This window comes from Gallinula chloropus, assembly GCF_964237585.1.
Source record: "Gallinula chloropus genome assembly, chromosome: 3".
Taxonomy (NCBI): domain Eukaryota; kingdom Metazoa; phylum Chordata; class Aves; order Gruiformes; family Rallidae; genus Gallinula; species Gallinula chloropus.
This window is the reverse complement of record NC_140087.1, coordinates 44,545,299-44,573,147: the sequence shown is the minus strand read 5'-3', so window position 1 is coordinate 44,573,147 and position 27,849 is coordinate 44,545,299. Positions and strand designations below refer to the sequence as shown.

Genomic DNA, 27,849 nt, shown 5'->3' with positions numbered 1-27,849 from the left:
AGAAAGGACTCTGAGCATAGAACTAATACTAAAGTGTTTTGCCTAGTGACTTTTGAAGAATATTACACCAGAATTTACTTTTCAACTACTAACATGGAGTAGTGAAATCAAATTGGCAATTGACAACTATACTTTCACATCACATGATTTTTGTCCTATAGCAACCTAATCCCTTGTTTACCTGCCAGCTTGCTCTAATACAGTCTGCTCCAAGAAGTCACGCTTCAAGCAGGTCGAACAGGTCAGACATCCATCATGTTGACTTTGTAGAATTTCTCCCTTGTGATACTGATCTATGACAATTAGGTAAACTCTTTTCAAAAACATATCGAAGTTTAGACCTTATCCACTCCTGCCCACTTGTCATATTCCTTTGTGGAGGGCTAAGCATAGCAACAGGTACCTCGAAACAGGCACCTGCATCTGTGGAAGCCATGCTTGCCTTCAGGCAGCTGTGCTCTCAAGTCCTTGCCTACTGATACCCAATCTGAGTAGGCATCTCCTGCAATTTATCCATGTTTCCTATCCAGTCATTATCAGAAGTTGCAGATAAAAGTCAATTGTACTATGCTGAGATGAACAGTATCAGAGATCCTCTGCCTCCACCGTCTATTACATATGTGAAACACACATCTAAACCCACTCAGTCATTGTCAGCCAGATGCCTGTTTTTCTGAGAGATGCGTTTGCACACATAGAATGACTGATTGTCCAATTTTTTTTTCCAATGAAAAATAGATAAGTTGGACTATCCTGACCACCCTGCTTTTCATGCATCTGCACAAAGGTGAGAAACGAAGGAATGCATGGCTTTTCCCAGTGCAATACTGCTGCTGCTACTCAGCTCTGTAAATGGGGCAGAAAAATCCTGGGTTCGTGTCCCTCCCACTGGCACAAAGCTCAGAAATGCTGTGCATTCCTTGCTGACTCAATCCTCACATACAACTTAGTTTACAGCCTTACCAACATCTAGTAAATTAAGTATTCTGGGTCAGAAAACCTTCAGAAATGCATTATTTTATTCTAAAATAATAATTAAAATTTTGTTGAAAGTTTAACTTCCCTTAGACTGTTCCAGAAACCTACAACCTAACTATTCCTTCACACAATGTTCACAAACATAGTGCTGTTTTATAAACAAGACATTAATCAATCTATATTCTCCTTTATTTCCTTGGATACATTTTTATATTTAATTAATGAAAAGCAAAGATCTGTCTATTACTTGGCATGTGCTTTCCATCCATGACAACAGTGACATAAAGGTCACTTACGTGAACTGAAACCAAAACATTGAGGTCTCTCTTACTCAATCTTCTTTTATGTGGGAAAATCTTCCTTATTCTGAAAATCGGTGTAACTAGACAGCTCACAGAAACATTTCATTCATAGATTCAGTATGTTACTATTTAGGTTATTTATATCACACTATATGAAAAGTTCTAAGTAAATGAAAAAAAGAAATAGAATTTTAAAACGAAAAAGAAAAATATTTGATATAGCTGGTCATGTTGAACTTGAGTCAGTTTATGATGACAGAGAAGGTATAGACACTGAAATGAAAACATCTGCTGTTATATTTCATCATAAATTTCTTTTTTTTTCATATTGTATGCTATGCTATTATAATAATACCCCCCCCCCCAACAAAACAACAACCAAACAACATACTGCTTTTGTATGTAAAACTCTGAATACAAAGTACAGGTTTTTCTGACTCTTCATAGGCCACCAAGGCCAGACACTTGTTTTTCTGTATCTCCATTATCATACACTTATTTAAGTCTCACAAAAATGGAACAACAAAATTTCACTGGTTTTAAACTTGTAGTCATGGGGCAAACTTAACAAATAAACCAAACAAATACATAAATACATAGATAAGGAAAGAAATCCCTTTTGCTTAATCTGCAAGGAACTTTCTAAATCTGATATGCAAGAAATATATATACCTACATTTAGGGATCTTTACACCAGAAACTGAACTGAAAAACAAAAGCTGCAAGTATCCTAAATGAAAAAGGACTGAGCAAGAAGAAACCAACCAAGCAGACTGTGGTTTTCTCAAATGCCTGACAGAGTCTTGGTTCCTGCACAGAAATAATGGAGACTCCTCACTACCTCATGCAGATATATAAAATTGTATACAATTATTTAAAGCAATGATTTAGAGGGATTTGTAGCCAGAGAAAGCAGTTTTCAGATCTAATCACTAAGGTAGAGAAAAACCTAGACTCCCTGGTAGCAGAGGCTTAAATTCTGACAGGTTCACCTCATTCTTTCATCTTTCAGCACTAGATTAAATTCTGTGTAGCTTAGCATATAGGGGTCCTCCACAGGAATTCTAAAAGATGAAGTCCTATCTCCTCTAAGTGTAATTAAATATAATCTTTTCTCTCTCTCTTTTTCCCCACTTAGAAATAAGTCCTAGCAACTTAAAATAATTTTTTTCTCAAGATGTTTCTGTTTTCCAGACAGCTCCCTACGTTCTTGCCTTGAAGTTTTTGAAGTCTATTACCGAGGTTGTCTATTTTAGTAGAAGTGATAGACTGTAGGATTGTTCTACTCCATGGGCAGCTTTAGCAGTCATCCTGGCTCAGAAGAATTCAGGCATTTCTTCCCATTTCAAGATTTGGTCTTTTCATTCCTTTAAATTGCCAAAAGCTAATTAGGCTCATTGAAACCACATGAAATTAAATTTAAAACTACCTTTAAAAAGAGGAAGGAACCTCAGCAAATATCCTACTTCTTACTTTCCCTCTCTGAAAAAACTCTGTATGTACTGAGAAACAGTCTGAGGAAATTATTGACAGGGGTTACTACAGAGCTTGAGCTTAAAATTTTTAGAGCTAAAGCTGTTGATACATATTACAAGTAGTAATGATTGCACATGTGTGCACTAAGGATCTAATTTAATCATGTAATGACATCTAATGCACTACACAACCCTATATACTTTTGGTAGCTACTTGGTACCATTTGTCCCAAAGGCCTCTTCAGCAATTACACATAACCAAAAAATTGCTAATAGAGCCCCTGTTAATACAAAACATGTTGGCTAGAGAGAAAAAGCGATGTATGGATTGGTAGTCCTTAGGTTTCTGAGTTTTCCCCAATGAAAAGTAAGAGTAATAGGAGAATGGTTTTGTCAGTACTTTTAATCAGACTTATTAATCCTGACTGGGCTTTAGGCATAAAATCCAAATAGTCCCAAAAAGACAGATACATAAAGATAATGGATGGTAATAACAATTAGCCAAATTTAGGTACTATTTAGAGGAAAAGGAATCGCTATGGATGCAGTGTAGAAAGTAGAAATGTGGCTCATCAAAGAGGCACTGGTTTGGGCAAACACAAGTCCAGAAATTTGAGTCCACATCCTCTCCTCAAGATGCACTAGGTAGTACCTCAGTATAGAGTGCAACTTATTTCCTGTGGACAGAGAAATTAAACAATATAGTATATCCTAGCCAATCTTCAAACCATATTCTTCCCCATATGAAAAAACAAACAAAAAGATGACAAGAAACTCTTGTTGTTTCTTTCCTTGGGGACCTTCAAGTACACCTAGTTCTTATTAACATGTCCACTAACATTTCAGAAGGGAAAATATACTTTTAAAAATTGTTCAGAGTATCACAGCCTTAAGATCTGGCTCAGTGAAGACAGGCAATATATCCATTTAATACAAATGCCACTGAGAAATTGTGTGTCAAAAACATTGCTTCTCAAGCTTTCTTGTGCAAGTCAGTCAAGTTGGTAAATGTCAGCTGTTGACACGCCCAGTTAATGCTTTTCTGCCCACTTGAGCCTCCAGTTGTTCAAAAGCCTTTGCACAGTCACACCAGGGCTGCAATAACCTTACATGAAGTGGTGCAGAAGTGGTTCCTAGAGCTCATGCAAAAATCAGAAATCAGAGTGAAAGGACCTTTCTTGCAAAATGTGTTGCCTGCAGGTCTGAGACCTAGTGATTACGTAGGTGATGGTCAATGATTACACACAAGAATTTGAGACCCCGGCCATCAGACTGTGGAGGCTGCAGAGCAGTGGGAAACAAATAATCTATGGGGCAAATGCTAAAACTGAGCACAAAGGCAAACTGAGACCAGTAATGAAAGTACTTGGACAGACTGCTGGCTACAAATAGAAGCAGAGGGCATTTGGGGTATCGAGTCCAAGTCCCTCTCACCATGCCACACAAAGTTCTGCTCTCTATCAATCTTTCTAGAGTGCTGCAATACCTTGTCTTGAGCAAGGTATTGTGTCTCTGGGCCACAGTTTGACGCTGTGTTGCAGTTTTGTGAGGCTATGCTGCTGAGACGGGATTTTTTAAGCAGCAGTTACAGTTTTCTGCCAGCCTAAACTATGAACAACGAGCAATTCAAGGCCAAAGTCGCGGCCTGAAAGATAGCAAGCGCCTCTGAGAATCACATATAGGAGAAAACAAACCGGAAGCAGCTGCATTTTGCCACCGGAGAAGGGAGTGAGAAGATGTAACGAGCTGTGCAGACACCAAGGCTGGAACAGGGCGGGGGAAGAGGCGACCCAGGTGCCAGAGAGAAAGATGCCCCTGCAGCCCGTGGAGAAGCCCATGGAAAAGGTCGAGACCCCACCTGCAGCCCATGGAGGGGCTCCACACTGGATGGAGCAGGTGGAGACACAGAGAAGACGCCGTGACCCTACGCTGGAACAAACCCCTGCCAGCACTTGGAGCCATGAGGAGAAACAGACACACAGAGATGAGTGAGAGAGAGATTTGCACTGGAACAGGTTTGCTTGGGGGAGGCTGGTGACCCCACAGAGGACTGGGACTGAGAGACATGCTGCTAACTTGTGCATTTGTTGAAAGTATTTTTCACCTCAATTTAAGATAGGCATCAAAGCAACTTCATCAGTGCTTCTTAACTAACTTATTTAATTAATTTTGAGAAAAGTTTGAAATTGAAGAATCATAGTGAATCATTCATTTTACACCTAGGACACAACCATTCATAAGCTCCATTCCTTAGTGTCAGTCTGTCAACACAGACAACTGCTAATATAAATTACCATAAGGGATGGAATATCTTCCGTAGTAAAACAAATCACTATTCATTAATTTCTTCTTTTCTAATCATCACTAGGGTAGGTTTTACGAACTCACCAACAAAGTAATTACAGGTTGCAGTGAATGGGAATCTAAACCTTCTCTCACACACACTGTATTAGTGCTGCAAGCCTAAGTTAGGTCCTGCTTCATTTGCTCTGAAATAATGAGCTTCCAAGTCACCTATTCAAAATCTTCATCTAACAAACAGATTTTGAAACACTTCAAACACTGAAGAATTTATTTTCTTTTTTGGTCACAGGCAAGCTACAATATTAAGTTAAATATAAATCAACACAGAGGCTGACATCTAGAATCACTATACCTTAGGGAATAAGCCTCTGGTACCTTACTTGATAGGAGCAGCTCTGCAATAGTATCCCAATAAAATTCTGGCATTTTTCAGAAGACATACAGTGACATGAAAGCATAAGCTTTGCAATTCACTTAGCACCAGCAAATCAACAGTGACCATCTTCCTAGAGCTGACTGTGAACCCCTCTAACTTTCATGCACAAGTGATACACTGTGCCCAAGAACTGAATAGAAAGCTCAAGTTTATAATAAGTTATTCTTCTGATATCTAAAAGGGAAGAAAGTAGAAAAATCTCAGGGAAAACAAGTATAAATTCAGCTTGTTGGGCCATTTCATATCCTCCCACATTCTCTGCTTCAAAGCAACGCTGATTACCAATTGCAGCTGGACTGACACCTCCACAGCCACCAACACATCAGACACAATACATTCCCCAGAAAACTCATAGGCTAAATAAGAAGCCAAGAAAAGGATGGCTGACATTTATATAAATGCAGCATGTTTTGTGTTACATATGTGTGCTAAAAACATTTTTATATGTTTAAGTAACTTAATACATCCTGAAGTATACGTGACTTTAGTACTGCATTTTTACTTGCTTGCTACAGTGTTCAAAATAAGAACAAAAAAAGAGTATAATCTTGAGGGGATATTTCAAGGCAGTGCTGTAGCATCACGAGAGAAAATATGAAAGGCACAAATGTGACATGAGATTGCTGGTCAGAGCAATGCAACTAGAAAAACAAACCAGGTGAGGTATCATCATGTGTACTGAAGGTTAAAAATATTTTGTAATGAAAATTTTGAAATGAAAATATTTTACTTTTCACGATAGTTGTCCATTTGAAAGCTGATTTTACTTATAAATTACATTGAAAAAACACATTCGGTGGACTTAGAGCTGTGTTCCCTTATGACTCGGATTATGAATAAAACACATTAGTGCCTTGCTGTCATTCAGAGCGTGGCTGGCTGGCAGCTGGGTGAGCATGACAACAGAGTGCATGGTAAAGTACACAGTAAAGTGCAGAACTAGTCAAAGGGACAAATTTGCAAATTCAGAACAAAGACTCATTTTAAAGCCTTGTGGTTTCTCGTTAAAGGAAACTCCAGTTACAGCTTTACCTATGAACCTCTATGATAACTACATATAGACATTTCAGCAAAGTCCTAAAATTACACCACTATGATAATGGATAAAAGTTCCTCCTTAAATCCTTGCACAGGAGTTGCTACAAAGGGAACAAGACCGTCACCTGGTGTACTGTGGGTCTGGAGAGGAGCTGGTAATATGAGTGGGACAGCTGCATGGAGGAATGGGAAGAGAACAGAGGGACTGGTGCCCTCCCATACATCTCCAGTATTTGCTACTGACCTGAACTTCTCCAGGAGCTTTAGTAATCTTTGTTATAACCAAGCAGTCAGCCCAGACAGGAGGGACCTGAACTACATTGACATGTTGAATTTTAGTTAGCCATACAAGTGTACATTTATCTACAGAAAGATGGACTTCTGCTACACATCACTTTCAGACTTTTAATGAGGAATATATGCCTCTGGACTTGCCCCAACTCCATGTACTTAGGTTGGGGGACCTAGAGCTGGACACAGTACTCCAGGTGGGGTCTCACAAGAGCAGAGCAGAAGGGCAGAATCACCTCCCTTGACCTGCCTGTCACACTTCTTTGGATGCAGCCTGGGATATAGTTGGCTTTATGGACTGTGAGTGCAAATCACCGGCTCATGTCCAGATTTTTATCGACAAGTATCCCTAATTTTGAGAAAATTAAAAACAATACAGAAAATCTCAGGCCAATTCCTACTTGCCATAATCTAGTAAATTCCGTATTTCATTACAGAGGTCATTACTCCAATTATTTAATCACATGGCAATCATTTATAATAGGAACAAAGGCTAGGTGTAAAATGCAGACAAGTAATACTGGAGAAAAAAAAAAACCCAAAACAAGTGTTTTATAAAGCAGAAAGGAAAAATATGTTTCCTAAGGATATACAATGAAACTGTAAGCTTATTAAAACTTTAATGAAAATCTTAGAAAATACAATGAAATAATTTCTTTTGACTTTTGTGACTTCCTTTCTTCATAAAATTTGTAGGTCCTGAGTCAGTAGAAAATATGCCTAAGCCTTGATATATCGTATTACCTTTTTCCCCCTCAAGGTTTACTCAGTCCAACATGAAGCTCTCAGGTCAACAAAGCATTTACTCAATCCAGTGGTAGCTGCAATTACTCTTGCCTTTTGAAAGTGCTCTTTAAAAAACCAGCAAATATCTTATAGATCAGGGGAAATTTATGCATAGCTTCTTTCTTTTTTGTGTTTCATCACTGTTAATATTTGGCTATAATGATTTATTTTCCCACAGAAAAATATTTTTAAATTGTTTTAGACCTTAAATGGGGATTAATTTCAATTTAGGGGATGGTTTAAAGCTTACTCTAAGGTGGGTGGCCTGCACCTATTATACAACCTCTGTTGCAGCTTCTGTAAGCTTACACATGCTTAGACAATTTCTAAAGACACCCATATAGCAAAACTGCCAATATTACAGGAGCCCAGCACTACAGGTTTATTGCCTTCCATGGTGTTAAGAATGATAACTTGATTTAGTTCAGCCTTCATGGTCTCTTGTCATGGCTTGAAAAAAGAAGGTGGAATAAATCACTCCTGCAATTAGATCGCTTGCTGAAGTCTTCCAATATTTTCCTAGTCACTTTCTCCTGGAAGTCATATTATCTTCATATAGCTTAAAGTGGAATATCCTACCATGTTGCATATGCAACTGAATAGGCATAAATTTATAGAAATAAAAGGAAGGCAACCATATACCAGCAAATCACATGTACACACACACAAACATGTGTGACCTTAAATCTGTGCCTACAGAAATCACATGCACATATATGTGTGCAAATGTATGTACATCATCTCCCCTCTGCCTCCAACATATAAAGTAGGAAGACAAGTGGATTCTCCTGCTTGTTTTGAAACTCCTGCTCTAGTCACCCCAGAAAGTACCTTGGAAGTGACTTGGATGAGCAGACCCATAAATATTTCAACAAAAGAGAGTCTCACACTCTGTCGTTTACAGTACAAAACTTCAGGCTGGTTGAGACTCTCAGTTCTGGTATGAGCTTGATTAAGTTTTAAGGTGCGTGACACAGTGATGGCAATCTTCTATCACACAGTGATGCTCAGAGGGTTAGACACCAGGAGTAATACAGTGAGAAATGAAGGCAGGCAGGCAAATAAAACTTTAGTGATCTACTCAATAGAAGAGTTGGAACACAAAATGGGAAAGAATGACTCCTGTTATAATGACAATACTTTTAATTATATATCTTAATTATATATCTTCAATGAAAAATAAACTACTAGACAGAGAGTAAAATACTTCCAATTATTGGAAGTAACCTAATGTTCAAACTTAAATGAAGTATTTTTCCCTTGAGGGTTTTAGTGTACTATTTTATTTAGCTTAATGTAATTTAAATTATAAACAGAATGGTTTTGTAAGCCCCCGGAGAAATGTATTTTATTTATAATGTATTTTCTTTGAAGTGGTTATGGAAATCATGCTCTTCCTGAGGTCTGTATCTCACATACCACCCACTGCTCCAAACTAGTCAGTCTTCACAAGTTGAACATGATCAGTCTGGTTAAGTACGTGCCAAGAAAACTCAAGATTTTTTTAAAATGCCAGAGGAAATAGAAATTTGTAATTCCAAAAACTAATAGTCTTCCCTCCCAAAAAAAGGTATTGAAAGATCTTCGTTGGTAAAAGTCAGGGGTTTTTTCACAGGGAATAGAACTCAGCCATAATCACTCCACTTGAGTTTTTAATGAATGCAATGAAAAAATTGTTTACACTATACCCTAGAGGGAGTTTCAGCTGAGAGTAATGTGTAACTATTTCCATCTTTCGTTTAAATCACAAATCCTTAAAAAAATAATTCTAGTATAAAAAGGACAATTTCTTTCAGGATGGAAATGACAAATGAGTGGTTTGTGTCACCTTTTTTCCCTCCAAGTAATTAAACCAATCTATTTATGAATAAATTAGCAAATATGAATGAATAATTTGAACCCCTCTCTACGTGGTCTCCTCATCATCAATAAGCTACTGCATCGGCTCAGTTAAATAATTAAAGACAAAAAAGATATTGTCTCTAGAAAACTAATTTTGGCCATTAATAACCTTTCTAAAGCATAACAGTACCCTATCTTCATGGATAAGCCACTAACATGCCACCCAGAGATATATAATTGTCTAAACTGTGATGCTTCTTTTGAAATGTTGTCAAGGCAAGGGACTAAGTGAGTAAGCACTGAAAGATGGGGCTGATTATGCAGCTCCTTACAGTCACAAATTAAACATGCTTTGAATTGGTTATTCTTTTTCTCAAAGCTACTCTTCTGCTCTAACCTACTACCAAAATCTATTAAAAATAAGTAGATCAATAGATAAATAAATAAAAATACGAGGTCTTATTATCTTTGGATTAAGAGCCTGAATCAAATTTCAGTGGACAATGTACAGGAGCAAATATTTCTGTGTCAATGCTCTCAAATTAAACTTCTGTTTGAGTTAGTAAATTTTATCAGTATCACAATTTCAGGTAGATAATTGAATGCAGTAAAAAAAAATGTGCCTAATGACATTTATGACTATATTGAAGAAATATGAATGAATTTTAACAGTTCTTTTAAATAATCAACATGAATATACTGATGTATAAACCTTCTAAGAAAAGACATTTCCTCTGGCTCCTCTTAGATCAGACATTACCTAGTACATACTTGAAAGTGACACCAATTGTGTCAGAATTTGCACTTTGTATTAGAGCCGACCTGTACCACGACCTTTGCAGACATCTATACTTTGCTAAAAGCTACTAAAGCACAAGCATTACTCATGTTCAATGAGAAATGCATGTCATAGTGACCATTAGCCTCGCATTTGAGGCAAGATTTTAACATTTTGACAGCCAAAGCAGCTGAGCTAATGTACCTTTGCTAAGCAAAGTGATGCTGCTCCTCTTGACTAATGTAACATGTTCAGAGGAATTGACAAATTCTGGTTAATGCACTGCACATTTGTGGGTAGTAAAGCACATTATTTTATTTTTTATTATTTCTTTATAGATATAAACCATTATATCTATAAAGACATGGGATGGCATGACAGTACAGTGTAACTAAAGCAATCCACTCAATTTATTTGTATGAAGGACTTTGCTTTTGTTAATCTAGTACCAGGGAAAAAATATTTTCTGCCTTTCTGAAAACTTTGTTGCTTTATTTCTTGCAGCTGAATTACATGGCTTGATGTTTTAACCCTTTATTTTCTGCCCACTGTCACATCAGTGTCTAAGTGACAAACAGTACATATGTATACAGGGAGAGAGATGTGGACTGTAACAAAATTTGCAGTAGTTAATTATATGAATTCAGGTGTTTTCTTTATTACTTTCCTTTTATTTCCTTTGAAGTACTCTGAATTCTGTCACTAATGAAAAAATGTCCTGTCGTAGAACAGTTGTGCCATTGGTACCTATAGAATAGGCATTCTCCTAACACTTAATATTGTCTCCAGCATAATAAATGTCTTTTGGGATTGCTTTCCTGCCCACCAGTTACAGCTGAGGAAGATTCTGGATACTCGTGGCAGAGAAGATGAATCTCTTCTCCAATCTAGAGCTAGCAACTCACTTATGAATTGTTAGAAATTAAATTTGATTGCTAAACCAGAAAATCTGTCATCTGCAAAAAAACCCCCAAACCAAATAAACACAATCCCACAATCTTTCACCTTATACAAAATACCTAAAAAAAACCATCTCAGTGAAAGGCAAAACCAGTTGTAAGCAAATATGGCCAACTATGTAAGAGAGTACGAGATACCACGTCTTTATTTCAGGATGTGAAAGCAGGGGTAGGCATCATTTCAGGATTCATCTGAGACACATGTTGTTAGTCTCAAAGCCATAAAGATTCAGCCAATATGCTATGAAAACACTTTCCTGAGATGACTCAGAAGCTTTCTCCAGACAGAACTGAGCGGCTGAAATCTCAAGACACTCCAGAAACAATGACAATGAACTGTCAGTGCTACAGTCCCCAAAGCAAATACGTGAGGGGATCTGTTTTCTGTGGAAGGAGAGTGTACCAGCATGTGTAAATACAAGCCACCCAAACCACTGCTCCATATCCATGTTTACGGCTCATTTCCACAAAATTCAAATTGCAAACCAAGGTGGGAGTTTTACAAAAATGTGTAAGGAATGTAAAAGAAACACCAAGTGTAACTTAGACATAAATGCTGCAGCCTAGCAATTCATGTAAATTATTTTTAACGCCACTGCAAGCGAGACATAAAACAGCGTAACATACAAGGCAGAAAGCAGTCAAGTGATAATGAATGCTGGCAATTTAATCAGAACAATTCGGTTCTTTGCCTAGGTTTACTCTCGCAGAGGGAAATGACTTGTTGAAACTAAACCAAACAAGCTTATCAAAACCAGAACGGAAACCACACTTTTCAAGAAATTAAACTTAACTTGCTGGATCCTCACCTCTACAATAATTATTCTGCAGGGAAATCTGAATTATTCTGCAGGGAAATCCTGGAGGTGGAATATCAGCTGCTTTTTTTTTTTTTTGGTCTGAAACATACAGAAAACTTGAAGGTTTGTGCAGAAGATCCAGATGATCAAGAGGAATAACCCAATGGCATCTTTCTCCTGACTGCCAGTACCGTGACACTGCTCTACTCTTCTTAAGACAAGCAAAGATGTTCATTCATGTAAACCTGTTCAGTTCAGCTCTTGCCCTGGCTAGCTCTTACTCTGCTAGCTGTGCAGCTGTAGTAACAAGAGGCTCAAGGTTTGCCAACTGCCGGAGAGTCTATTCAATTTCTCTGTTGGGTTTTGTGCCTGACCTGAAATTTGCACCAATGCAGCTGCTATTAAAGTTAGCTCAGGTACACCTACAGAAATGACAGGCATCACAGTATTAGCACTCACAACCACCTAAAAGAGATATGGCAAGGAGAACAAACACATTGTGACATATGACAGTCTACTATTGTGTGTCTGTTGATGATAAAACACATCAGAAAAGTAGAGGGCCGTAACAAATGATTTTGTAGCCCATAAATTCCAAAAGACACTGATTTTGTAAAGTGAGCACTGTTGCCAAAAATCAACTGTTTCTGGATATGTTGAATAGCTGGAAAGATATAACGTGAACACATCCATTTCTTTCAATTTTACCTACATGGTCCAGTGAGGAACATCAAAGCGGCAAGTTGGATCAGGCACTGTGTAGTTAGTTCTGTGAACTCCTCCTTTGGAAATAAAACTGGTAGTGCATCAGCATGTAGACTGTGAAAAAAACAAAAAACAGAAGAGGAATAATTAAAAGATTATGGACACAGGGGGGAGACACAGACATATAAGCCAAAAGGCTTCCTTTGGACCAAGAGGAAACAAAACCTGTTAATAATTTAATACTTTCTATTGCTGAATAATGCTTTTCTGAGTATTTTTAATGTTTGTTTTTTGGGTTTTTTTTTCTTCTTAAAAACCTAGCTGAAATAGAACAACTCAAGCATGCATGTATCCCACAGATCTGGAACAGTGGTAATAAGGTGGCACTGATGAGCCTTTGGGCTGCTCCCACCTCCCCCTCAAATGGCTATGTATGATGGCAGTGTTTTCAGGGATTTTTCAAACCCAGGGACCAAACTGGAGTGAGGATAACAATTTCTCCAAGACAGCACACAGAGGTATGCAGCTGAGTCAGCAAGGGAACTTGGCTGGCTTATGCCTGGAAATTGGCATCTCCAGGAACAGAGAGAGATGGGATGCTGAGCCTGCCCAGATCACAGGAGCATGTTGATACAGGGGCAGAACCAAGTACTGGGCTCTCTTTTTCTTCCCCAAATTATGCAGTCTCTTAAGCTAAACAACTTAGAAACCTGTTTTGGAATGTTAATTTTCATGTAAAAATATAAAAATCTAGAAAAATAACCCCCCTAATGTATTCCATACATTAGATTTTTCAGCTAAATTTAATAGACTGTTACTTTTAGAATTTGACATAAACTACAAATGAAGCAAAAATAACAATAATTAAAACATCTGCAAAAGTTGTACATTCCTGAAGTCGAAAGCATGGGAGGATTAGCCATCGACTACCCCGTCCATTTCATTATACACAATTGGCATCAAGTGAATCCATGTGCCACTATTGTCCCATTTATTGGATGCCAGGCAGCCTGAGGCTTCAGGAACGATTTGAATTACAAGCAGAGAAGACTGATACTGAAACAACAGATGCTCCACGCGTTCACTCAGTGTCTCAGCCTTTGCCAGCATACCAAGGTGTTCTAAAAAGGAGGCAGTAGACCAGAGAGAGAACAACCTGTCTATGCTGAATGCTCACTTTCTCAGGAAAAAAAAACCCAAACCAAACCCAAACCACCACCAAGGCTGAGATTATTAAGAAACAAGACAGAGACTACATTCCAGCTCATTTTCAGAATGGAAAAAAACCCCACATTTACCACCCATGGACACTGCTGCATGCCAATGCAGCACTCCAAACACAGCTCTGATATACCATTAATCACAAAGGTCTCTCCCTTCTCTGGTAAAACACTCTCCCGAAAGAGTGCCATTCCCTCTGCTGAACCTGCACAGCCAAGCAGCACAATGTGTTAAGAGTGGAAGTGAATCTGAACCACCAAGTGAAGACAGGAGGGGCTGGATTTGCAAGAATGAGCTGAATGGAAGCAGATCAGATGAAATGCGTCCAGGAAAGAAGGAATGTGCATTGTTTGCCTTACAAATAATGCCGTGCAGTTCTTACCTGGAAGGTGTCTGGACACAGCAGTGTGGCAAACCCTCTTGTAAGAGCAGGCTTTGATACCCTTTCAGCCCAGATCAACGTTTAGATGAGAGACAATCACTCAACCCACTTCCAGAAGCATTTCTTTTCCAAGGCATTTCTTTGCAGAGCTGTTACCGCAGGTACTCAAACACATCGTTCCTGCCACTGCCCCCAGACAGACAATGCACAAGAAGTGCAGCACAAGGAAACGCATCTACACTGAAGGTCAGTGGGCACAGAAAGCAAAACACTCAGAAAGGGGCAAGGAGTGAGCAGGGAGCTCATAAGCATCATTTAACTGCCTCCCGCCTGGAAGACGCTTTCACTCTGTAAAGTGATGCAAAGCTCTGTAAGGACTCATGGAGCCTTTGGTGGGAGAGCTCTGTCTTTCATCTCAGGAAGGATGATGGTCCCAGACTTTTCCAAACAGCAGATCTGGTTTCAGTATTTCACTCTGGTGATGCAGCAATGAGTCCACACCTTAGTAATTCACTCAATTAAAATTACAATTTACACACTATACCAATTAATGTTTAACTGTGGTCCCTAAAGGTCCTTCATGGAACTCTTATGTACCATCACTTATGAAAAAACGACGAAAATTACACTTAAAGCCACTTAAACCGGTATAAAAAGTTGGCAATGATTTGGATACAGAAAGTATAAAGGATTAAAAGCATTTTTCATTCACACTATCAATGCAAAAAAATAATTTTAAAACATCTGCTTCATGATAAAAGCCTGTTTTAAGTCACTTCTACACTTTTAAGACTTAAACAATTGAAAAGGGAAGCCTCTTTTCAGTTAGTTGAGCCTCCTTTTATTGAGGAATTATAGTTCCTGGCAATTAAAACTGGAATTTTAGTAATGCTTAATAATTTCTGTCTTAGGAAGTTATTATGTTTTTAGTTGACAAAAAGCTAATTAATTATTGAATTAAATTTTCAAGCTATTCTCAATAAAGCTTTTTTCCACAGTAATTTTCTATTATATCTTAATTTTATGCCATTACTCTCAGGAATCCAGTTTTACTCCTCTAACAACATAGGTTGTGACTCAGAGCTTTGGAATTCATTGGCCTAATTTACAATAAACTAAGATTCCTCAAATAAACTGTTTGTATATTCAGCTACAAAGCTAATAAACTCTACCTTATGTTAAAAGCTATCAAAACGAGTTGATAATTCAGCTTGTGCAGGACGTCAAGGTCCGTTTGACGCAACCATGTCAAAGTTTTATCCACATAATATATTTCCTCCTTGGTTCAATTTAACTCTTTTTAAAAAGGGAGAAAGGCTGTTATTTGACATAAAGTATTTGAAGGTAGATACTTATAGTTAACGTGAAAGTGGATCTATAATAAACTTCATAAAACGTGATTACTAATACTGGAGATAGAGAAAACCATGGAAGATGGAAACCTGGTTGATTTTACATTTTACACCCGGGAAACAATGGTTTGAATTATTCTTCTGTGCTGATATAGTTAAATAGTCGCCCTTTATTCATTCTGGAAGACTTGATTTAAAAAAAAAAGATAAATTCCAAAACTAAACAAAACCCCACACCAGTTATCAATAAGATTTCTGAACCTATTTAAGCTAACACCAGTCATCTCCAAACGCAATCGCTCTGTCTGTGCTAGGAAATCTAATTTGCGAGGTGTTTCTAGGCATTGGCACTCAATCTGTGCTTTTAAACTGTGAGATTGTTCCTAGTGGGAGTTTAGTTTGGAGACAATTTGGGAGGCAGCATGAACAAGGAACTTGAGTTCCTTGTGGGCACACTGTGGAGGAGAGCAGGCTGAGATTTGTGGTATTACAAATCCACGGTTACGATGCCTAAAAGATGGTGCTGTGTGGACAGACGGGCAGTCTGTGTTTCAGGTACAGAACTGAAGAATATATTTTATGACTTGAATGACTCCTTTCTATATTCATGAAAATCCCTATTTAAAACAAGAAGTGCGCCTGTGTGCAGTCTTTACCCACTCACTTATTTTTTATAAACTCTTAACACTAGTGTGTCAGAAATGCCTTTAAATAAGAAAACTGTGGAGAGCAAAATTCTAGATACAGTCATTTTGGCTTTGTTTATAAGATAAATCTGCATGCATTGACTCTGCACTGACAAATTGAGTCCCTGTGTTTACAGAAAAGTGTATCACAAATTAGGTTCTCACTGTCAGAAATAAATTTCACAGACTGGTAAAGCTTCATACATAATAAGGCAGGTGTTTCACTGTTTATCAATAGATAAAGGTGATTCAACGGATTTTTAAATTTTTTTTAAATGAACTTTGGGCAATTTTTCTTTTTGTGAGGATGAAAACAGTCTCAAAAGTTGGAGACACCTAGTTACATATTTGTATTTTCTTGATTAAATAATCTGTTAAAAATAAATCAACAATGCAACGCACCACGTTTATCACCCTCAAAAGTGCCTGCAGGTGTACTTACAATAATAAAAGGCACTTTAGTTTTACGGATATAATCCAGATGACTTTACAAAATCAGAAAAAAGTTAGCTTCTATTTCCAATAGGCTTTAAAGAGCAGAAAATATTTTGATTCTCTAGCTTCAGGTATAAAAAAAAAGTCTACAGGCTGAAAGGGGTGTGTCTCCCTGTCCCTTCTTTTGCTGGATCTTATTAGAAAGAGGTCAGAATCATTCTAGACCAAGACAATATCAAAGCTGGATGGTAAGTTATTGCAACTGCAATGTTTATACACTTGAAAAGCGGCTCTGCACTGACACGAGAGGAAAATGTGTTATACCTCGTCCAAGACAGAATTTCTTGCAGGGAACATATATTTTTGTGGGTTTTTTTATTTATTTGCACATTCTTGCAGGCTTTTTTTTTTCAGCTTAAGGAAAGAGTCCATTTATAAAAAGAGATTTTTCTTGTACTGTTGACAAAAGGAATCAAGCCAGTTTCCAAGTGCAAGCTGCCAACTTGTACAGCCTTCTAATTATAGCTCTCAAAAATGGGCAGTATCAATCTATCAAGTAAACATAGGTCATGAATTCAGAAGAATTTATAGGGGAGTAAAAACTGCATTAAAAAAATAAACCAAATTTTTTAGAGATCAAAATTGAAAGAAAATTGTTTACAATTTTCTGGCATTGTACTAGAGAGATATTTTCAGAATTATTCATTATTTGTCAAAAAAAATTGTATTTCTGACATCTTCAGCCTTCAATGACCTGACAAATTGACTTTAAAAGAAGCACAAGGTTAATTTTAGCTCCATGTTTGTCACAGGAGTGGTCTCTAAAGTGATGAATTGCTTCATGTGCTCAGATAACTCTTTGCAGTCGCTGGCTACCAGTAGTCCCTTCGCATGAAATCCAAAATGATGAGATCATCTTCTCTCTAACCCTAGTCCACTAAACATGTTTACACTGCATTTCATATTGAACTTCTTCAATAGGGTACATTGAGAAAGAACAGTTCTAGAATATCCTACAACTCTGGTGGAAAGAGGAGGCACAGGCTCATTCTACCAACTTTGACTTGCAAGATAAACTGATGTCCTGCGTGTGTTCTAAACACTACTTAAAGATAAATTCTTCCTATATTGTGCAAATGGCAACTAAGTCCCCACTGAACTGAATCATCTTCTGCATTGCTGAGGTTGTAGCATAAGTTCCATGAGGCCAAAATAAAAAGACAAATTTAATGTCACACAACAGTTAATTCAATTTGCTCAACTTTTCTGAAAAGTTTGACTGAAAAGAACAATTTTAACTGAAATAAAACCTGATTAGCGTCCTGACTTTAGACAACATTCTGAATGAAGAGCTGTCAATACAGAGTACTAACACAGCCAAATCTGTTTCAGCTGCTGAATAAATATGTTAGAAGGCTTGTTTTTGTTTGAAGTTCTGAGAAGTATGGGGAGGGGGTAGGGGGAAAACCCAGACATTTCAGGTATGATTTTGATTTGGTAGTGTCATAGCTCAAAAGTTGTTCAAGTCTAGACGTATCACATTTGCTTCACTGATGAGCAGTGACTTCAGGATTTTAGTGGCAATCCTGACTGGCTATTTTGGAAATATACAGTAAGATCTGCTCAGCTTAGAAGCATTAAACTCAGTTCAGTTCATGAACAAAGCATTTCAGAAGTGCGCTACTCTGAACATAATCAGTAGCACAAGCAGTTAGGAAACAGGAAAATAACAGGAAAAAACAATTTTAAGGACAGTATTTCCATTTCAGTCCTCATTAATACTTATATTTTCTATGTATCTGACATTTAATCATGATAGCTTATTAAAATTTGAGAAGTGATTAGAATCTCTTTTAGATTTTGATTCCTTTGGGCACTTACTGATGTCTGACTTAGTTGTTTTCTTAAAAGCGGAGATTCTAGATTTTTATTTTAAGGCAAAGTTTGTTAAATATCATATACAATTTTAGGCAACACAACAAGATGCTCATTGCTAAATAGACCAAACCAGAAATCTGACTATTTGGTAGACAGTTATCACCATTGATTATTTAGGAAGCAGTCCCACTTAACTTAAGGTATTTTAACAGTTATAGGCATCTAACCTTGAGCTGTACAGATTCTGCACAGTAAACACAGGAAACACTGCTGTTAGACAAATCTGATGTATTTTAGTTGTAGGATGAAAGGAAGCCTCAAGAGCAGCTAATGTCCTCAATGCATTACACAGCACATCTAAATATGGGTCAACGAATCCTATCCTGAGTGTTTATTTCTCGTGATTGTAAATTGGTATCTGTAATAACTGTTTTCAAAAATCCCTTTCATCCACTGTTTAGTCTATAAATGCTCTGATCCATGCAGTCATTTTGAGTGAGATTAGGCTCCACATACACACACACATATATGTATGTGTGCATGGAAGAATGCATATACGTCTTCTCATGGAAGACCACTTTATCTGAAAAAGATGTCCTGAGCAAACATACTACTTTGTTTCTTCCAAGAAGTTCCATTACTCACAGATACTCAAAACTTTTAAGATATTCATGACCACCTTACTGGCAGCACTTTCTCCACCTATCATTGCAATTGAAAAAGATGTTTCCTCCTCCTGTGCTTTTCAGTGTCATTGATTACTCTAAACAGAAAAAAAATCTTTTAAAATCTCACAAGAGATTAGAAATTTCAACATTTAAGGAAATATTTTGGTGTGATATACACAAGATACGTGTCTGGGGTGTTAAATCTGAGAGAGTGGGAAAGCATAAGTAAAGTTTTAAATTACCATATGAGGCAGTTGGATGCACAGTAATAGGCTGCTTTATCAGTTGGAAGCAGATGGACTTTCCTGAAAAGGGATGGTATGTCTGTTAATGCAAACGTGCTGCCTCTTCACTGGAGTACCCAGGTAGGAAAAATCCCATAATTTGGTCTTTCCTAACTATGCCTGCTAGGCAATAGAGGAAAATCTCAGTAATCACAAATTTCTTTCTAAATTCCATTTTCTATCAAGTATACATAAAATTACCCAACAGTTGTCTTCATGAAAATTCTGATGAGAAATGATGGGATTAATGAAGATTTTTATAAACACAGAGAAGCAATAAACTGTTGGCAAAAGGTAAAATAATCTCCCACACTCCCCTACCAAAATCCACTCTGCTGCATCAAAAGTAAGTTTATCAGTATGTATATGCAAACCTTAAACAACCCCTTATGGGAACCCAGACAATGTCTGCAACACAGTTTTTATATTCAAGCATGTAAAACTATGTCTCTGGGCAAAGAGAAAAAGGTGGTGAAATAACTAAATGTTCAGCTCCTTCCACACCTAAGAGTTACAGACACAACAACAGCTGTAATTGCATCTACTGGAATTAAACCTCTTCATCCAAGATGTTTCACTAAATCTATGTGCAGAGCTGAAGAAAAGAAATAACTTTGGGTTTTTTTTCCCCTCCTCCCTTTAAAATTAAGGAGTATTTTTAAATCCTTACAGCTTGGAAAAGAACCAATCATAGTAAAACCACCACAGGCTGAGATGTATCTATGAAAGGAACAGAATGACCTACACCCTACCAGGACAGAGAGCTGGTGGAGACCAGAACCTCTGTATATAGACTTTGACTTCCACAGGCAGAGGCATAAGAACAGGCACTTCTGGCTGATTCACTATAATCGTTGCTGTGTTGCAGTGCTGCTTTCCTATTTCGTGATTTTACAGGTTATTATAGTAATGGAAGTGGCTGTCATCTAGACAAAATGTAAAAGCACCTACTTCCCTTGAGAACTGAGCGCAACCACAGTCACATTTTCTAGCTGGCATAACCATGTTTTTTACACGTACATATTTCCTTCTCTATTTCAATTTAAGTCAAGGAGCAGCAATATTATTTCTATACGTTCACAGTAGAAGTGATGTGCCCTAAAGCATAATGATTCTGTTTTTCCTGTACATACAGTTTTCACAGCTATGCTTTGGGTAGCAGAGAAAATGATGGGGTTTTGATAGATGATATGAGTGGAGGTGACTTAGATTTTTAAATATACAAGAAAAATAAGATGCCTCAAATTGGGGAGAAGGTTCATATCTGTTTTCTTTCCCTTTATAGATGGAGGCAGAAGTATACCGAAAGCCCATTTTCCTCTTCAATGAAAGGTTAACCAGACCAATCTCGAAGTTATAGGAACCAATGCTGCCTAGCATGATTCCTAGGTAAGATTCTGTCAAGAAAAAAGCCCAAACACTCTTTAAGCCAATGTCATGATTTAACCTGGCAAGCAGCCATGCACTCACTGCCCCCAACCCAGAGTGGGAGAGAGATGGAGAAAAAAAATGTAAAAAAAAACAAAAAGAAAACTTGTGGGTTGAAAGTCAGTTTACTAGGCCAGAAAGGATGATGATGATGATAATGATACAAAACAATTGATGCATGTAACAGTTGCTCACGATCTGGAGCTGATGCCCAAGTAGCTCCCAAGTTGAGCCACTTTCTGGCCAAGCCCCCCAGTTATATAATGAACATGCCATCATATGGTACGGAACATCCCTTTGGCCAGTTTGAAGTCCCAGCTTCTTGGGCACTCCCCACCTTTTCTTTGGCAGGGCAGTATGAGAATCTGAAAAGTTCTCGACTGCTTGGCAAGAACTAAACCATCCGTGTGTTATCCACATTATTCTCATCCTAAATCCAAAACATAGCACTACACCAGCTGCTAGGAAGAAAATTAACTCTAGCACAGCCGAAACCAGTGGAGTCAATAAACATATTTGAAGAAAAGAAGAAAAGTCACCAGGTTAAACTGGCAGGTACCTTTGGGTTTGATTTTCTTATTATTGCCTTTCTTTGCAATATAGGATACAGTGTATTCCCTACAAATATACTTTTATTCAGTGCATTTTCTGCTTCTACTGCTACTTAAGCTATTGGCAATGGCCTTCATTTCTTATATTCTCTGAGACATCTTGTAATTGTGTCTTTTGACCTTTTATTGTAAGTCATAAGTTACATGGAACGTCTTCAGTGCCCCCCAAGAGCATATGAGCAAAATGTTTTGTGAACCTTCTGAACTAGACATTTGCTGAATAATTACAATGTTAGATAATCCTTAAAAACAGAGGTGCTTCCATTCCTGTGGCACACAATCACATTAGCTTTATGTTTCTGCTGAAGTAATGCAATTCAAGACTTAATAACAGTATTAAATTGCATAATTAATTTAGAGGCATTAAAGCACACCAAGACATATTGAGACAATTAAGATCTTCAGCAACATTGCCTTATGACAGTTGCTGCCTCTGGAAGGCAACAAAACATTAGCATACAATCAGCCCAACCAGGGGCTCTCATTGGGATAAGATTTTAAACTACTTAGATTTTACAGACATAAATTCTGTGATCATCTTCATGGGGTTCATGAGTCAAGCAAGGTCTTGAGTTATTACAAGCTAACAATGAAATAACGGAAATTAGGTATCTTGCTGACATTACAGAAAATGAGAGAGAAAGCTCAGCATTTTTTCTACATTCAGTAACAGAAGTAATGTCAAAGCCAGCTAAAACCCCAAAAGGCTGAGCTCAGATAGCAGTCTTGCATTAGTATAATGAAATGCCAATGCAGAATACCCAGCAAAACTTACTATGCTGTTTTATTTTTTCTTGCAGTAAAATGGGCCAGTATGGGAAACTTCTGAATTAACTGACTTCAGGCTATGCTCCAGTGTTATGAAAATAACTGCACTGATTCTAAAAAGCATTGCATCTTTCCCTTCATCAATATCCCTATGGCTCAATTTCCCAGAGATGTAGGAAATGCCTTGAAGAGGCCTGTTGATAACTCAGAATTTAACTATTTCTTTTAGTCTGATATGAATCACTCCTTGCAGCAGCCTCTTTCCGTGATCTTAGAAAAAAGCCCAATGGCTAGTTCACACTAAACATTCAACATACAGACAGATAACTTCAGGCAAGTTGAATTCCACCAAAACTATGTCAAGAGTATGAAAAAACATCTGGCCTTTTCATTCTTACAAAGCAGTGATACAGTCAAGATCTGAAGATTTTTGAAAACAGCAAATACCATCCCTCTAAAAATGGTCTGAAATCCATTGATTGCTAAACTAAACCTCTAAAGCTTTACTGAGTCTGCCAAAGCAACACAGCTTACTCAGTAATTCCTATATTTTGACGCAATTTGTTTGGCTGTTACTTAGTTGACAACATTTCTGAGCAGAAATCTAAGCATTAAGAATGTATAATGAGAAAGCAAGTTTGATGTCATATATGGGAAGAGTTAACATGTTATGATTTTCTGTTGTAACAGTCCCAGCTTTTGTAAACATATGGCAATGGAGAAATCAATTGGTTTCATGGTTCATAGCTAAGCTTTGGCTTTGCCATGAACTCTACCAAGGACAGCGAGTTGTTGAACTGAGCCCTGAAACAGAGTGGAAAGCAAGGTGTTAATCTACACATCTACTCTAAATTCCCTCCTCATTCCATCCTCCTCCATGGAGAGCACAAAGCTACAATACCACCTATTCAGTGTCATTTACACCATCTTTCTTTCAGCGTAGGAGTCTTCATCGTCCTGCAGGCATCTTCCCCTCCTCTGTCCTGTGGTACAGGAGAGCTCAACTCCAACAGGTATTAAGGCAGTACTTTGTGTCCTTTTTTTGGTTTTTTTTTAAGCAATGCTTCCAGCCAAGTAAATATCTTGCCTACAGACAGGAACATGAGCTGCTTCAGCTCAGAATGGTATCCTGTTCCTACAGTTACTCATCTATTTAAAAAAATAAATTGTCTGTATGTGCGTTTTTCCAGTTTAGGAATTGGGTCATGATCTTGATCTACATTAAATCAATGAAAGAAATCCAGTGCCAGCCCTCATGAAGCAAAAACAAGGTAAAAAGAGAACCAAGCATTCCTAATTGCTCAATATTGGTCCTATCCTAGAAGAAAGCTTGGCAAAGAAAGCGCTGATGAAACTACTTCTGATGTCATCTATTCCCTTGGGTAGTACAGTTTTCTTACAGGGAGCTAATTTAATGGGAATATCAGTTCAAACAACAGGGTGGTTATACTTTAATAGCTAGTCATTTTCAAGGACAGCCTTTCTACCTTGCAGGAGATAAATAAATTTCATCTACAAAATTTCTTTCCCTACCACGTAACTTCAAACAAGTGAACTTTCAAGGCCCCACTATTTATATGGTTAGACTGCATAAAAGTAGCTGTATCTCAGCCCAGCAAACAAAAAGAAACAACTGGGAACATTTTAATAAGCCTGTAAATTCAAAAAGCCAGTGTGAAATTACAAAAAGCATGCTGATGCCTAAAAACCCCGTTATATATGCATTAGATGTAAAAATGTTGAAAAGCATTTCAGGATGTAAAAAAGCTTAAAAGTAGAGTCAGGGAACATATGATGGGTAAGAGTAATGGTCCAGCAATGCAAGTTCCCAGGTGGGGTAAGCCTTCAACCAGGTGGAATCATCTTATTTCAGGCAGAGAGAGTGCCTGTTGGTTGTGTGCTTGTAAATTTAAATGAGATGCATTTCAAAGCGATGTTAGTGGAGGACAAGATTTGCTCTGGTGCAGAAAATAGAATTTTATAATGGATATGACTTTGACGATTGCTTTGTAGTAAAAGAAGCCTATTGTATCACAACTGCCTAGTATTCCAATGACTTATTAAACTCATTATACCCTCTCCAGTAAATCAATGTGCAACCAGTCTGTGGCTGTTTGCTTTAGACACAGTGTCTTCTCTAAGATTTTATACTTTAATGAAGATGTATCTTGCCTGGGGGAAGGGGAGAAACCCCACTCTGAAGAAGTATCTTTCACAGTTTATTTCTGGTCCTTTTAACAGTGCTGGGCTTTACCCTAGTTTCTTCTCACAAGATTATTAAAACCCCTTAAATTCACAAGAAAAACAGTTCATCATCAACGTACAGAGTGAGAGATTATTGCTCATATCCTTGCCTGACTGTAATTGCTATTATTAATTAAAGCTGCTCCAACCCAATTACTGAACCCAAAAGTCACTTCGGAAGGAAGAGGTACAAAGAAGGAAGTCACTCTTCTCCACTTATGAATGTACCTTGCTCAAGATGAAGAGTCAAGATCACAGTTTCATAAAAGATGATGTTGATACAATTTTGCAAGAAATCTATGCATAGCATTTATACTTACTGACTCTTAGACACTAAAGCTTTTACGGGAAGAAAAACACTCCAGCTCACCCAAAACAAATACTGCCAGGAGCAGAGTGTTTGGGTGATCCTGAATTTGCATTGTATTGTTGGAAAGAATTTTCAGGCTTTGCTGAAATAATTCTGCTGCACCAAGGACCTGGCAAGCCTTAGTGCTAACCAGTTTGTAAGGCACAGCAGTTTCCCCGAGCTCCTCACATAGACCTGCAAGTTTTACACCAGGATTTGTCCCAGAGTAACAGAGGAACCACACAGATGCTCCAAAACAAAGTTGCACAGAGAAATTTCCAGCTATACCTTTATTTCTCTTTCCTCACATTTCTTAAATATAGAGACAATTTTTCCCCTAACTTATAGTGCACTGTAAGTTATATAGTCTCCAATCTGCCTTTAGCTCATTGTTTCAGAAACTAGCTTGCTGAATTCTCTTACAAGAATTGGTAAGATGGCAAGATGGGTGCACACTCTGTGGTGGCACATTCCAGATCATTGCATTACAAGTCATATCAGAAAACTACATTGAGCTGTAGCTCATTCACTAAAAGGAAATTAAATTTTTCCTCTGCCAGGGAACCACTAAAGTTTCTTATGTCTAAATTAAGTATACCTACTAACCTTAATTTTCAAGCCACAGGATCAGAAGATCAGCTACTTGGGAAATCCATGCCTCTAAGAATATTAGTTAAAAGGTAAAATGGTCCAAAAAGTTTTTACCAAATATAACATCAAGAGTAAAATATAGATATAGATACGTAATAAAGCAAAATAAAACAAAACAGAAAAGAAATTTAAACTCATTGCACTCGTTGAGGTGGTACGTTGTTATACCGCCTCAAATGATGCTGAAGAATGTTTTTTCTTTCCTGTTTATGTAAGGAATATTTAACCACTTGTGTGGATAGCTGACAACAATTGAATTTAACTGATACAATGCCACACTTTGTATCGGTAATATACTAAACTGATACATATTTTACACTCTTGAATCTTAAGCAACACATTTACTTGAAATTCCATACCATAAAAAAATGCAGCTGAGTTATAGGTAAGCATTCTCCTTTGAGATGCCTGAATGCCCACTGGGCTATGAAGATCCCCTAGTAATCTATTCATGATACAGAACTACCATCCTATAAATACTCACCAGAATGAGGAAAAACTAGTATACAGACAAAAGTCACACTGACCAAATTATATATTGTAATTTTTAATTGGAAAACAAAAACTTCTGTTCCCTTTGCCTCTACTGAGCCCTGTTACTCCCAAAATTTGTGAAATTATTTACTACAACTCAGGTGTTTTGGCATTTCATGCGCTGATGTGAAACCCAGCAGCCATCTCAAAAGACTACCCAACTATCCACAGATGTTGCAGCTATGCAGCATTTCAATTTACTCCACATATTTGCAGCTTCCAGTTGTATAATTATTTGCATCTTTGGACTCTGCAGCATGGCACTAGAGGGGACCCTGCGTTTAAGAAGCAAGAAGTCACTTCATTATGAGAGTAGCTCAGAAGTTCTTCCAGCACGTCTAGCCCACCAAGAACCAGATGTTACAAAATATCTCACATGAACTTGCCATTTGCGTCCTGTGATTGCCATCCAAGAGGGAGAAAAGATGGAGGAACATCTGATGTGACAGAATAGCTGGCAATCCCTGCAGAGTTGTATCCTGATCAAATGATTTACAAGAGTGTTTGAAGTAAGAGATGAATATTAACAGAAAAAAAACCAATGATGGACAGTATGTTTGCTAACAAAACCTAAACATATTTAGGCAAGGAAAATACAGATTTGTTTGGGTTTTTTATTTATTTAAATCTTGCCAATTAGTTGCGTATTTTTGTAGTAATGTAAACATAACTTGCTTGTTGACGCAGCAGAATTCTGGGACATTATGAATAGCTGGGATGGTAAATGTGATAAGGGTAATTTATTTATCCATTGTGTTAATCTTGTGGCTTATTTTACAGAATTAACAGGTTGGGGGCTTTTTATTTCACTAGAGCCTAGAGATAGTTATCCACACAGGTCACAAGATCCCCTACCTGGTTTACAAGGAGGTAATAAATGAATAGTGAAATGGACAGATTAACAACATGTTTTAAAAATTTATTACAAGATTTTGTTCAACTATCAGAAATAATATCCATAAAAGTGTGAAATACATCTATAAATGTGTGACACTTCTTAAACTATATGCTGTTCCGCTTTTTTGCATGCTTTATAGATTTGTTGAAAACTAATAAAAGTATGTATTTCTAGGGAACTGCTTCTGAATTCTACAGCTTGTAGTTTCAAAATATGAAGTTTGCATAAATTTACTTTAAATTCATTGACTATGTAACTCATTTATGTTCCTGACAGGAACATCTACTACAGAAAGCAAAGTGTAGAATAAGCAAATATCACATAGAGTAATGAGTAAATTACTGTCTATGCTGTGTGGAAATGCATACCTTTTCTATATACTGCCAAATGAGTTTCAAACCTGGACAAATTAAACACAACTAAACATCTATAGGAATTTGTTCTGTAGTCTCATTCACGGAAAACTGGATCTTAACACTGTTCATGCTGTAATAGCTGTTCTGCTTCTCTTATCTCAGTAACTGCCCTGAATATCATCAAGTAAGAGACAGTAATCACAGAGAAACCAAGCACAGTGCATTATCTGTCCTGGGAGCACCACCAGAGCAGAAGCATCTTCAGTTAGCTGCTCTTACATGGTATCTATGTATTCATTCTAGCAGATCCAGACCAAAGGAAAGGGAAGGTCACTGCCTCAAAAACTACTAGAAATGAATGGAGAAACTGAGACAAGCAGGGTTTGTTTTTTTTTTTAAAAAAAAAAAAA

General features: G+C 37.5%; 1 protein-coding gene across 2 annotated transcripts in view; it reads right to left on the bottom strand.

Annotated features, from left to right (window-relative positions):
- The window catches only part of CHRM3 (cholinergic receptor muscarinic 3), a 265,164-nt gene that overhangs the window by 112,874 nt on the left and 124,441 nt on the right, over positions 1-27,849 (bottom strand). Inside the window, exon 3 of one of the 2 annotated variants that reach the window (XM_084261901.1) lies at positions 12,698-12,808. In XM_084261901.1, coding sequence (XP_084118027.1) covers positions 12,698-12,808 — 111 coding nt within the window. Of the gene's footprint in view, positions 1-12,697; positions 12,810-27,849 lie in introns of those variants that run through there. The other variant, XM_084261902.1, reaches the window with a different exon arrangement.